The 14,215-nt window shown below is 42.9% G+C and overlaps 1 protein-coding gene across 10 annotated transcripts in view; it reads right to left on the bottom strand.

The window, feature by feature from the left end:
• Positions 1 to 14,215, bottom strand: part of magi2a (membrane associated guanylate kinase, WW and PDZ domain containing 2a) — a 201,032-nt gene that overhangs the window by 63,813 nt on the left and 123,004 nt on the right. For 9 of the 10 annotated variants that reach the window (XR_009665982.1, XM_061029315.1, XM_061029316.1 and 6 more), the window contains exons 3-5: positions 12,685 to 12,804; positions 6,582 to 6,797; positions 2,914 to 3,124 (exon numbers count right to left, since the gene is read on the bottom strand). Coding sequence is in view for 9 of the 10 variants with exons in the window: in XM_061029315.1 (XP_060885298.1) it covers positions 2,914 to 3,124; positions 6,582 to 6,797; positions 12,685 to 12,804 (547 nt within the window). In the remaining variant the exon portion in view is untranslated. Of the gene's footprint in view, positions 1 to 2,913; positions 3,125 to 5,463; positions 5,603 to 6,581; positions 6,798 to 12,684; positions 12,805 to 14,215 lie in introns of those variants that run through there. The other variant, XM_061029323.1, reaches the window with a different exon arrangement.

Below are 14,215 nucleotides of genomic sequence, written 5' to 3'. Positions count from 1 at the left end.
TTAGCTGTCTGATAGTGAAGACGATGAATAATTAAAGCTTATGAGAATGTCTTAAATGTCGAAGGTATTCTGTCAACAAAGATTCCAAACTCCAGTGTGAGACATTCATGATTAAAGGAGACATTTTAGAAAAAAAACAACAACTTTGTTTTAGCACCGAGTACAAATATGTTCAGTAAATGTTGATATGGATTCTGTGGTGTTAACAGATCCTGCAGAAATATGTTGAATCTGGAGGCCAAGACAGGATTTTGGTAGCAGAAGTGTTTCTGGTGGTCAGAGTGGTTTTGCCCACTTGCGTTTTATCAGGCATTGCTTGTAAGCAGGAAAAACAGTCCGTGTGGAGAGTGATAAGAGCACGGTTGTATAATCCAGGATCCCCTCTGTGGTCTTCTCACAACCGTTCAGCTTTAATGGAGGCCTTTAAAGACATCTGCGTGCAAGTGCGGCTAACAATGCACTCTTAGACCTGTCTTCAACACCGACTCACCAATTCCATCCTCCAGTCGGACCAATGGCAACGCAGAGGCACAGGAAGTTCTAGCATTAAGTCCTTTATCACAACTGGCTACACCAGGAGCCCTGAAAAGTTCTCCATCGCTCCCAGAGGAATGCATATTGATCGCTAGATGATAGCTAATGAGTTCTGAGGATTTGTGGATATGCTCCTTACAGTAGATCAAGATATTTGAGTCCGGATCGAAACGGTAAATTCAGAGCCTAATGAAGTGTCTGCACATTTTTAAAGACAGAACTTGAGATTTTTGAAACATCTTTTTAAGACCCAAACAAATAAAAACTAATGCAATTTTTGTACAGCATAGCTTTGGGGCATTTGGGGAAGAATCAGCATTGCATCCGTGGTTTGGGTATGCTTAAATCACAGGGAAATCCATAAAAAACGATTGATGCTAACTAGGATTCAAACATGTCTCGTTTAAAGTGCTGTCTCAAATACAAACATCAAACTGAAGGCTTTTTCAAGACATTTTAAGGATCCACATGAATCATGATTTAAAGGTTAGTTAGTCAGTTTTGTTCTTTCCACCAACTCATCCTCCCTCTCTTTCTTCTTCCCCACCTTTGGACCTTTTTTTTTTTTTTACCTTCCAACACACTGTCCTCCTCTTTTACGCTCCTCCTTCCCATCTTCTACTGCCATCTATTACTATTTATAGCCGACACATCTTCTACTATCTCCTCTTTTATGTCCTCCCCTCCTGTTTTCTCAATCCAAGCTATTTTTAATCACTATCACTTTCTTTCCCTTTCCTCCTCCATCTCTTTGCTTCTCGTCCTCCCCTCAGCTGGTTCACTTCAAGGGCTGCAGGTAAACGGATTGATCTCACATGGAGGCCAATCAAAGGCAAGCGCTCTCTTGGCAGCGATCGCTTTGGCACGGCATCACATACACCGGACGATTTAAAAAAAAAAAAAAATTTGAAGCTGCATATCATATCAGCAGGCTAACTGCATTAGTTGTTTAATGTGCATGGTGGATGTGGGAGCGTGAGGTTTCTATGTTTAGTGGGAGGAGACAGACGCTGTGGAGGGAATTTAAACGTCTGCTTCTTCGGTCGAACAGACATGAAGAAGCAACATGTGCCTGGCTTGATGACAACCGCATCCCCGCCTACTTCTTTCATAGTCTGGTGCTGCTGCTGCTGCTGCTGCTGCAGAGCACCTAGAGGTTTATGACGCGTTCAGGCGCGCTGGGATTCAATCAATACTGTGGAGAAATTGAGCCTAATGACTGAAATGATATATTGGTGCAATAAAAACCTTTCGGTAATAGCAGAATAATTTCCTCTTATGGCTACATTGGTTGATGCTATACAAGAACTACAAGCATGCAAATACAATTCCCATACCCCCACTAAGAAAACACACAAGAAGTCCATTATTTCTGGTGTAAGAAAGACTCACCTCCACTGTTTTACTGCTGCTGTAAAACGCTAACAACTCCAGTGAATTAAACTTTAGAGCTTGTAAAACAGACTTCTGGGTAAGGAGGTACTTCTGGGGACCTCTGAAACCCATTAAATCACCAAGCATCAATTACGATCCCTGTGTGTGTGTATTTCTTTTTTTGGGGTGGGGGGGCTCTATTTACAGATTCTACACAATAATGCAGAATATGTACCTGGGGGTCTGGATTATCAGCATTGAAGTGTTCTTGTTTCCGTTTGTAGAATCTTGCAGTCTGAGCCGTGTTGACCAATAAGATATCAGCTGGCTTTTGTGTGTACTATTCTTACAATGATTCATTCATCGCTATTAAAGGTGACGTATTCTCTTCCTTTTCAACTAGTTTAAATAAGTCTCAGAGCTCTCAAGAACATGTCTGTGAACTTTCTGGGTTAAAAATCCTCTCTGATCCTGTATTTGATCATGTCTATAAACCCCTCTATTTCAGCCCTGCTCAGAACAGGCTGTTTCTGTGTCTGTAGCTTTAAATATGTAAATGAGCTGTGTCTGACCACGCCCCCTTTCTGGAAGGGCTTGGGTGGCTCGGGCTTTCTCGCTCTCTGCCCTATTGTTTACAGTGAGAAGGTAGACTCAGAGGTTCAGAACAAACACCTAGCTGTGGGAGTGTCACCCACCTGGGGGAGGGGCTACTGCCCTTTGTGATGTCATGAAGGGAAAATCTACCAAACGGCCTGTTTGCATAACATGTGACTGCAAGTAAGTACACATATGAAAGCAATGCTTCTTCCGAGCCCTCCGAGTGAATATTTTGGCTGTGCGTTTAGGTGGGCAAGAATAAATGTAAACAGTAAATAATTTCAGTTTCAAGAAGCCCAACCATCTGAATCTAAATTGCCAACCATCTGTTGAATTTGTTTCCCATCCAGGATTTATCAGCAGCACATAAAGTCTTTCATCATGCTCAGATGTAACCATGACACTTACTCTATGAAGTACACCTCTCCTTTCTCGGTGTACGCCATCTCCCAGTTGTCCGGCAGCGGCCCGAGCTCGTCGTTCTCGTCGGGTTTGGGTGCCGTGAATTTCGGGGACAGTCCGTCCTCTTTGAGCGCCTCTGTCGGGGCCTCCGCGGGGTGGCTCGGGGGGCCGATGTCTCCCGAAGCGTCTGTGCTCTTGTCCTCATGCTCACTCGACTCTGAGGTGACGACAGGGCAGGATGAGTCAGACATGACATTATCGCCAGAGGGAGGAGGGGAGAGATTGAAAGACAAGAGAAGGTGAAGCGAGGGAAAAGGGAGACGTAGGAGGCAGGGCGAGGAGATTGATTTAGAGTCAGGGTTAGGGTGGAGGCTGGGGAAAAAAAAAAAAGGAAAGAATGATTAGAAAGAGGTGAGGAGAGGCGATGACTCAGGGGGAAAGACAGGAGCGAGGTGATGGAAAGAGAGGGAATGATCGAGGTTAACAAGATAGAAAGACGAAGAAAGCGGAGGAGACAATAGAGATTGAGGGAGAAGCTGGCTGTGATGCCCTAGTTTGAGTTGTGGCAGCATCAGGAGGTGTCTGAGGGAGAGGAATGGTGTGTGTGGAGGAAAAAGAAAGAGTTGGCAAGTGTGTGTGCGTGCGCCTCCCAGAAGGAGGGCTGGTGGAGGGGGACAAATGAGTGCGGGGGATTCAGAGATAATCTACAGAAGGGAAAGAGCGAGGTGGCTATCTGCTTAGATCACAGAGCCTGCTGTGCTCCATCGATTCCCCCTTCAGCCCTCCTGGTCAGCCCACACTCTGTCCCTCTCCACAGAAAAGAAAAACTCCTCCTGAGTGCAGAAGCCCACTTTTTTTTTTTTTTTTTTAAACATCCAACAGAGTCTGAAGTTATCGAGAGACGCAGCACCAGCGATAGGAATCAGTTAGAAATGTCTTCAGTCGCTTCATTTTCTCTCCGCTCACAGCGTCATGTTCAGAGGTGTCTGCATCATTTCATGCAAATGAGGAAGAACAAGTGGAGACTGGGGTGTTTCAGAAAAGAAATAGAGTGGCCTGCTGCACCCGCTCCGAATAAATTTGGCAAGTTCACACTAAGCCCGATGTGTCGACTCGTTAGTTTGTAACTCAAGTTGTGTCATTGTTTGGATGCACTGCGGAGATGGCAAGGTTCATCTTAAATAACTAGTTAAGCTTATTACGTCCATACTAACCAAAATATCATCACAGAGATTACATTTTAACTTCCTGTGACCAATCAGAGAAAAAGCAGTGTTTGTTACAGTGGAGTCATGTTCAACCAGCGGCTATGAATACGTCTGAATCCATGGAGTCAGTCATTGTCTTCTTTTTAATCATCTCTGGACATCGACGAAAAAAGAAATCTATACAAAATCTGGCATGTCGGGGCGCTGGTGGCGCAGTGGTTAGTGCGCGCGCCCCATGTATGGAGGCTGTCGTCTCGAGCGGGCGGCCCGGGTTCGCTTCCCACCTGTGGCTTCTTTCCCGCATGTCATTCCCCTCTCTCTCTCTCTCTCCCTGATTTCCGACTCTATCCTCTGTCCTGTCTATCCATTAAAGGCACAAAAAGCCCAAAAATAAATCTTAAAAAAAATTTAAATAATAATTTGGCATGTCATCAGCTATGTTGAATACAACTTTAAATCATATTCCATCCCATGTTCTGACTTTTTAACTTTAAATATTTATTTATTTGAACACATTTTCATATTTAAACTTCTCTGTGATTGTTAATCGTTGTTCCAGTGATTTTGATATGTTAAATTTGAATGTCTCTTTTCCTCTTTGTCGTGATGCTTTTGATGTCTGATGGGCAAACCAAACTACACATGAATTGAAGTTAAGTGTTGTTTTAGAAAGCGGCATTTTCCTTCTAATCACAGTAATGACTTGAGAAATAAGCCAGTGGAAATAATCAGTGGTGGTCTTGATTTAAAATCTGGAATCCGCCTAGTCTGAGACCGAGACAAGGCTGAGTAAAAATGCTTGTGAATCCGAGACGAGGCGAGTCCTTTAAAAAGCCCTGAGACCGATCTTAAGACCAAGACCACTCTGGAGTACTACAACACTACTGTAAAGCTCTTTTCAGTACAATCTATAAAGACCTTTGTTACCCTGTACAGTATGTTAAATGAACTACATTTCAATAAACATATTAAATCTTTTAAATTCAAATTAAAGTCAAATGTTGTGATTTAATTTAGCATGAGGAATAACGGAGAATTCTTGATTTAATCCTGTAAAGCACTTTAAAAAGGAACTTTGTTACTGTTAAAACTGTATTACTGTCCTCAGAATAAATTACATATTAAATGTATACTCACATCATGTTTGTTGTTTTTAACTTCATGGATTCAAACTGTTCGGTTTGGTCCTTTCTTGGTTTCTTTTCCTCATCACGGTTAGAATAATGTGAATATGTAAAAAATGCCGCATTCATAACGTCTTTACTGTCACGATCAAAGCTCTCGACAGTTTAAACTAGCAGGATGTCAGAGAAATGTCTCGATCTAATCTTTAAAAAAAAAGACCTACCTTGTATGAGATCCTTCCGGTTAGTAAACCAAAATTTCATCTTTAGACCAAACGTCCTTCTGCTTTAAAAACCACCTGGGACACCTTTTATCTGACGAGGGGGGAAAAAAAGCGATAAGACTAACACTTTGTCTTGTCGCGCTTGCCTCTGACTGAAGCGAGAGACTTGGCTGTCCTCGGGCCATAAAAGCAGCTTAGAAAGTCACAGGACCAGAGCATGGTTCTGGATTTGGAATCACAAAAATCAAACTCATAATAGCCTCTTTTATGATGGTCGTATCATGTGACGCATTCAAAGGCTTTTTGTTTGTGTAAACCCCATGTGTTGGGCCGTGTGTGCCTATTTAGACGTCTGTACAACGCACACAATAAAAGGTGCATTCAGAGGCGTCTTATCTCCGTCAGAGTTCTGAATGTTTGGTTTTGCAGGTAAACATTTGTATAAAGAAGTATCTGTTTTTTCCATCTGTGTGAATAAGAAGGGCCTTGAGAGCTTTAGCCTTGTTTTGTGATGTGTTTACTGTCCCTTTCTCCCTTTTTTTCAGACTTCACAGAGATGATAACAATGGTCTGGACAGGTCGGATTCACCAGAGAGCGGAGACGCGTCTTGATAAAAAGTCCTTGTAGGTCTATAAAGAGCTGCAGGCTGCGGTTAAATTGAGAGGAATGATGGGGGTAAAGTATAAGTGAATGCCTACAGGCTATCAGGGCTGGAACAGTGTTCGATAATAATACCTAATGAATGATACAATCATCGAAAAAAAAAGCTACGGCACTAATGTTTTAATCAGAAAGCGTTTGGACTGCGGAGGTAATCACTGAATGTGAGAGTGAATAATAATTCACAGTTTACATTCCAGTTCATTAAACAGCACATAAAGATATTTGTGTAACCAATTAAACGTGATAATCTGCCATAAAATCATTTTCCTGGAAATCCTCATTAAAGCAATCTGTTTCTCTGTTGCTAGGCTACCACTCTAAAAGAGTCTGTTGCTCTGACTTCAATGACACTCTAACAGATCAGCCTGACACAAAACCTAGCTGTCATGATGAGGCTTCTGGCCCCGAGCGAGCGAGCGACCCCCCCCGACTCTGCATCTGTGTAGCCGCTGACCTGGGGTGACGGCGACGCCGTTTCCATTGACGATGGGTCTCTCCTCCTCCTCCTCCTCGGGGGGCTCGATGCTGGCCTTCTCCATGTTGCTGACTGACTTGTTACGCTTCCTCTTGCCCTCGGAGCTGGGTCTGGCGCCCGGCAGCAGCTGATCCGTTACATTTAGCAGCAGAGCGCTGGGCTCGGCCGGAGGCTTCGGGGTACCGTAGAAGTTTTCTGGAACAAAGGGGAGGAAGACATGTAAGACCTTTGGAACAAAGTTCATTTATAAAGTCAAATGCTGAAATGCAAAAGTGAAGTTAGTGTGGAGAGAAGCTGTTGTTTTCCTGTTTTCTGCTCTCACACGCAAATGACCTTAGAGGTTAATAATATGCCAATAATTGTGTGATGATTGCCTACTTTTTGCCTCTCCACACAGACGTGTTTCCCAGCAGACAACCGAAGCCCAAACGAAATGAGAGCACACAATGCTACAAACGGAAACCAGAACAGAAATATCTTGTTCCTCTCCAACAGTTTCTGCATTCATATCCAGATATCTTTTCAAAGACACTGCCTTTTTCTGTAAAATTCAACAACCCAATACTTTAGCTTATGACAATCCCCAAAGGGAACAAGTGCATTTCTGAATATCTGCATTGACATTCCATTTTAATAAAGGGGAACATAGCGATGAAGAAAAAAATCCATGCACTGAATGTAAAACCTGAATGTAAAAGACCCTAAAAGGGTAAAGACAAGAAGAGCAAAGTGACTAAAGAGTGAAGAACGTAAGGACAAGAGATGTGGGAATTTATAAAGTCGCAGGAAGCACGCGACGCCGCTGCAGCAGCTTTAGGGAGGATGAGGTGTTCAGAGACGCTGACATGCTGTTCCCTGTCAAAGCCAGCTGATCCATGAACACACAAGCTGTGGGCTCGAGATCACATCGTGTCTGACAACATCACAACAGGAGGCAGCAAAGCAACACATAGCTGACAACAAGGCCTCTTTGGCATGCATGCACAATGTCATGAGCTAATATCACCCATTGTCAGGAGCTGCATCTTCTCTGCACATCATCGGACCATGTAGGGATCTCTCTGGTATCAGACTGTGAGTTTTCTGCATGGCTTCAGACTGAACGATCTCTGTATCTTTAAGTTTTGGTCTCTGGTTAGGACCAACTATCTGTCTCGGGGAAATGCACTTTTCCAATTGGTCCTAAGTCAACACAGCCCCATTCCACCATGCAAATCATCTGACATCATATTATTTTTGGTTATGTCTGCTGACAGCAGCCCAATCCCTCCGACAGTCTTCTCCAGTCATTGTTAGACCTCATGACTTCAGTTTTCTTTTTCTTTTCTTAACTCTAAGAGTCACAGTGATTTTCTTTTCAGCAACCACTTTCTTTTAAAAGTAGAAAAGGTAAGAGAGGAATTGAGCTGTGTTGAGCTTTTTAAAATGTACTTTTTCATTGCTTTTAGAAGAAAAAACATTTCCGTTCACGTCTTTTGGATTGTGGTTGAAGCAGAATTACACTGACTTTACCTGCAAGGGCAGAAATGGGAATTTCTTGGGTTTTTTTTTTTGGGGGGGGGGGGGGGTTTACTGGTGAGCCAGTCTTGATATTTCAGTGTCTATGGTTACTTTGAATCAAATATAGCGCTTCACCTAAACTATTAAAGAATACCAATAAAATGACATTTTGGCATTTATAAGTCATATACTTGTATTTGGAAGCAAGACATTCATGATTTCTTGGTTACTTTATCTTCTGACAATTTGACATTCTGGAGGTTTTCCCACATCTACAGCAAAGTTTTTCTTCTCTAGATAATGAATGGAGATAATCTGAATTGAGCTGGCGTCTCATGTTGGTCCAAAGTCCGAGAGATGTTCTTTTCTTCTCCAAGATCAGACACGGCGTTCCTCCGAGGCTACATTTCAAATCCAAAGGCATGGATGAAAGTTGGAGAGATTGTCTTTACAGAATCAGTTCAGAGGACTTCAGCCACAGTTTAGGTCTGCAGTCGAGTTTGGTGTAAGATTAGCACACAGTAGCTATCTCTTCTGCTGCACCCAAGTCTCCCTGGCAGAAATAACAGACAGAAGATGACGATGTGTTTGGAAATCCAAGGAGATTATTCTAAAGCACTGGGGCTAGAGAATCAGAGACAAACTCCAACACGACTTCAGACAGTTCCGGGGAAAAAAAACAGGAAGAACAGCAAATGAGGTTTAAAAAAATATATCAGTCGGTGTCTCCCTTTGCAGGGGAAAAGACCTATTGAAACATTATGTTCTGAGAAAACATGAAGGCTGAAATGAAAAATGAAAGAGAGTAGCTGTAAAAAAGATTACTGGGACTGTCTGGATTAGAACCCCAAACTGGCGACATAAATCCCGGAGCCTTAACGAGCTGTAGAAATAAAAAGAAAGTGCTCTGAATGCTCAACGCGTGTGAACTTAAACAACCTGCAGCATCACACAAACTTGGACTTTGAAGTCTGAGTAAGAGGTGGAACTAGTGTCACATCTGACAGCCGCGCTGATCTCACCTACACACTGATGAAGCTGAGAAAAAGACATGAAAGTCTTTATTAGCACATTCCCCCAAACTAATGCTTGGAAAGATGAAACATTGGAAAAGGTAATGGGAGGTGGGTTTTGGAGCTTCAAGGGTTCCAGACAAAAGTTAGTTTTTTATTTCCCTGCCATAAAAATGACAAAATTAAGACGTATGCCAAGGGGTCGCCAACATTTAGGACAAATTCTGGTATAACTGGCTGTATTTTCTCCACCAATGGCGTCATTGTGAGCTAATGTGACATGCTAAAAATGTACCTGCCCATCCATCCATCAATCCATCCATCCATCCAGACCCATCCATCCATCCAGACCCATCCATCCATCCAGACCCATCCATCCACCCATCCATCCATCCATCCACCCATCCATCCATCCAGACCCATCCATCCATCCATCCATCCATCCATCCAGACCCATCCATCCATCCATCCATCAATCCATCCAGACCCATCCATCCACCCATCAATCCATCCATTCATCCAGACCCATCCATCCATCCATCAATCCATCCATCCAGACCCATCCAGACCCATCCATCCATCCACCCATCCATCCAGACCCATCCATCCATCCACCCATCCATCTATCCATCCACCCATCCATCCACCCATCAATCCATCCATCCACCCATCCATCTATCCATCCATCCACCCATCCATCCACCCATCCATCTATCCATCCATCCACCCATCCACCCATCCATCCATCCATCAATCCATCCATCCACCCATCCATCTATCCATCCATCCATCCACCCATCCACCCATCCATCCACCCACCCATCCATCCACCCATCCATCCATCAATCCATCCATCCATCCATCCATCCACCCATCAATCCATCCATCCACCCATCAATCCATCCAGACCCATCCATCCATCCATCCATCCAGACCCATCCATCCATCCATCCATCCATCCACCAATCTATCCATCCATCCATCCATATTAAATTGGAATACAGCAGGTCAAAATGTAGACGTTTTTTCAACTGGGACATTCCTACCTCCAACTCTGAATGGAGTGCAGTATTAGAGAAAAAATAATTACCACTACTGACACAAATATCTAACCAGATTTGGTATTTAGCTGCCAATCAAAGAGCTTGAAATTCTGCCGCATGTATTACTCACAAAGAGCTAAAGCTGCCTTCAGGATTTGAGCAGTGGAGGGAGTGAATGACACATGTGAAAGTCACAAGCCAGTCTCAAGTTACTGTGGCGAGAACAGGTCCTGTGGAGGTCAGCTGTGTCTTCAGTCTAAGTTCAGTCTCAAGTCAGGTGTTATCATTGTTAATCTCCACTCATTCAATTCTCAACCTCAGTCATGCAAAGTCCCCCAACTTTGGATTTTGGGTCAATATCAAAAGTATTCTGTGACTATGACTGACTACAATGGACTACATTTATTCCTAACTGATGAAATGATGATGCTTACTATAACAGCAGCAGAGGCTCTTGGGTAGTGTAGCTTTGCTGGCCCCCGAGCCGAATCAGGTCCATCAAAGATTTTGTAAAGCCTCACACATGCTAAGACTTTATTGTTGATTCGAAAGCCAGAAAATTATAATTTCTTTCCACAATTGTTAATTCCCCTCAGCCTTTTAAGCTCATCCACTTAATTTGGTAGCTGGGATATCAAATGTTTGAAAAAAGAAACCTTTAACAAGCATCCGACAGCACTCAAAGATTAGATGGATGTCGTCTTAGTGGTGTCCCCATTGGTTACTGAAGTGGAGTTTTGAATATTGGAAATTTCCATATTGGAAATGCAGTCTCAAACTAACTTTTTGATAAACAGGAAAAATGTGGAGTTGAGGTGGGTCTTTAGCCTCTTGGCAAACCGCCACAATGCGCCCACTTGCAGTGACATCAGTCACACCATCAATCATGAATAACTGTTATCCTTCATACAATCAAAACTAAAGAGTTCTAAAATTAAAAAAAGACCAGCTGTGAAGTGTGTGCCAATAGGACATGAACTATTCAGACTAAAACTGTTTTTTTGAACCAAGCTGTAAACATTTTATTTCTGACCGACTCGATGGACAATCGATGAACAGCAGGTTTTTTTTTTTACTTCTGCATTGGCTTCATTTTTCAAACCCTGATGTTTTAACTATGATTCAAGAGAGGAGAATTGTAATCTTTTTTTATTTAGCGGAGGTTTATAAGTCCAATACATCCAGTAGCTGCAGGCTGAAAATACAAACTGAAGTGAAAGTGCTATAGTGCAAAGAGAAGAGAAGAGAGAATCACAAGTTTTCTTTGCTTTGGAGTCGGAAGAGTTGAGAGTTATTGTTAAAGACTGGGCCAAAGTTTGAAAGAAAACCTCCCCAGTATACCCTCCAGGCAGTCTAAATTAAGAAACAACAGCAAAGTGAAGAAAACAACGTGATTTCTAAGACATAGAGCGGAAAAAAAAGTACACTTCTGTTGCCATAGTACAAACCTACAGTATAGTGCTGCTACATTTCCCCCCAGGCTCTTGTGTTTCTAAGAGAGATATTATTGAAAGACACTTTTTACATTTATAGTAAGAAAAGACTTTGTCAACTGTTTCTTTCTCCATCTTAGTGAATCAGTTTGTGTTTCACAACTATTTCACTATCAAAGACTAACAGCTAACAGTTTGTTTTTGTGTCCTTTTCAAGGACTCTTGCAGCTTCCTTTTTTGGTTACAACAACTTAAAAAGCTTCTTTCTGCTCAAATGGAAAGCTTTCCTTTTCAAATTTCACCCCCTCTGCCTTTCTTCCACATCTAATTGGCCATTAAATTATTAAACTATATAAAACGCTGAATGATGGGCGAGTGACCGCGCCGAAGACTCTCCCCGTGGAATGCAGCTCCCATCCCTTTAAGGATCTAACATTGCTTCTGGCAACCGACCGTTAAATTGGCCGTCTGCTTATTTTCCCTCTTCTGTGCAGCGGTGGCAGGTGAACAGAGACTGGAGTTAAGGTGAAAGAGAACAATCCGTGTGTTATCTTTATGAAGGCAGCAGGGGTTCTCCTGAGAGATGGAAGACGAGTGTTTTTTTTCAGAGCGGTTAAAAAAAAAGAAATCGGAAGCCTTGGGAAAGTCTGACCACAGAAGAGAGAGAGGATGGGAAGTGTCTGTTTGTTTTGATTAGGAAGCTGAAGAGCCCGGAGAGAGGACCCTGGAAGGGACCGCTCTCATGTGAGTGTGTGTGTGTTTGCGTGTGTGTGCGATTTGCTTCTCCTTGTCCAGAATTGTACAAAGTATCCCTTCCTGTGTCATTCTTGACTGATGACACTCTCTTCTCCACAAAAGCCAAAAGATGGATGGATTGAAGTGAGTTTGTGGGTGTTTGTGAAGTGAGTGGACGTGGAGTGATGAGCCCGTCTCAGCATTTATTCAAACCGCTGTCACTTGCACGGAGAAAAATGCCTTTGGTGCCACGTCGCTGCATAAATTCATGACATTTTTTTTTTTTTTTGGGAGGGGGAAGGCAATATCACAAAGGAGAGCAGCTGCAATCATAAGCGTGACTCGGCTAAATCCTTACCTTCATATGTTCCGCTCTCTAGCAGGGCTCCGCTTTTCTCCAATTCCATAAACCGGTCAACGGTCACGAAATTATAATCCACCCCCGGGACTTCTCCCTCCTTGGGCTGCCTGGTTGTGCCTGCGGGAGATAAGGGAGAAGAGTTTTAGAGCTTTTGAACGCCTCATCACCGCTGAATGCGAGTAAGTAAGACTCAGTCTTTGTCTGTGGTTTTTGAGAAAAGATCAGAACATACCAACGCTGAAACACGCTGACCCTGACCCGACGCGATTCAATAAGTGCCCTTCTTATTCCCTTTTTTTTGTCCCCCCTTTTTTTTTTTGCTTTGTGCACAGCTGAGGCTGTACATTTGAGCTTTCACGGACGAGGGAGGGGCAAGGTGCAATTTCAGGAGCTATAAGTGATGCAATTTGGACACCAGGAGGAGAAATTCTGTCGATTTGCATGTAGCCGACTGCCTGTCAAAGACACCCTGACAGGAGCAACGCAGCAGTGAGGGAAATATTTGACCTTAAAAGCAGCATTTTCCGTCAACAACGCGAGTCGGAGTATTTACAATGTTAAACTGAGCTACAAACTAAGTGCTTCCTCATCACCGTGTGCTAATTACTCCTGTTAAAGCTGATCCCGGCTGTGATAACAGGCGCAGGCACTCTCCCCCCGAGGTGCTGAATGTTTTTTTTTTTTTTTTTACATCTGAGCAAGGGTTGTTCACACTAAAAGAGGAGCCTGTAAAAAGCACACTTGTTAGCCCCTCACTGCCGCATATAAAAGTATCCATCTGTGGGTTTTTTTTTTTTTTTTTAAAGTTAGCAGGGGAGCCACTATGCTACTGATCAGCCCTGGTGGGTGGTGCAGGCTGATTTGACTTTAAAAAGCCTGACTGACACGGCTCCTGGCTTGAGTTATGAGCTGTGAGAGGTGCTGAGCTGTGCTGTGCAGTCATGGCAGAGGAATCAACATCTTTGTTTCTTTCCAGACACCGATCATAAAAATTGTAATAACTCAAAAAAAGAACTAGGACTGTCACGATAATGGAATTGTAATGAATACCTGTTTCGATACCATGGCAACTAAAATAGAAGTCCTAGGCACCCAGTATTGGGTTATTTCATACCAAACATAATGCTGCAAACTGTCTTGACATTACTACCGCTTTCAAAGTTCATTCATAACATTTTGTTTGTACAATGTCTTAAGAAAGCTGAATCATTTGTGTTGGCCTTGAATTGTGATTGAATACTCTGGATTTTCTAATAACTTCCGTCAAGAGACAAGGTTTCAACTTCCTTCAACGACGTAATGAAGAATTCAAATAAGGCCATTAAGCCGGTTCGCCAAGCCTTTCCTAAGTTGTCTTTTTTAATGTGCTGATTAATTGCTCCTCAAATTGGGAAAAAATAAAGGCACAGGAGGCTTTGCAATCAGCTCGACGGATGGAGTCTGAGCAAGTTGGAGTTCGATCTCTGTTCACAGAGGAGTTCGAGTCTGAGGAGTCTTTTTGTTCTGCTGTCAAACACGACTATGATGT

This window comes from Labrus mixtus, chromosome 22, assembly GCF_963584025.1.
Source record: "Labrus mixtus chromosome 22, fLabMix1.1, whole genome shotgun sequence".
NCBI classification, from domain to species: domain Eukaryota; kingdom Metazoa; phylum Chordata; class Actinopteri; order Labriformes; family Labridae; genus Labrus; species Labrus mixtus.
This window is presented reverse-complemented; position numbering and strand designations above follow the sequence as displayed.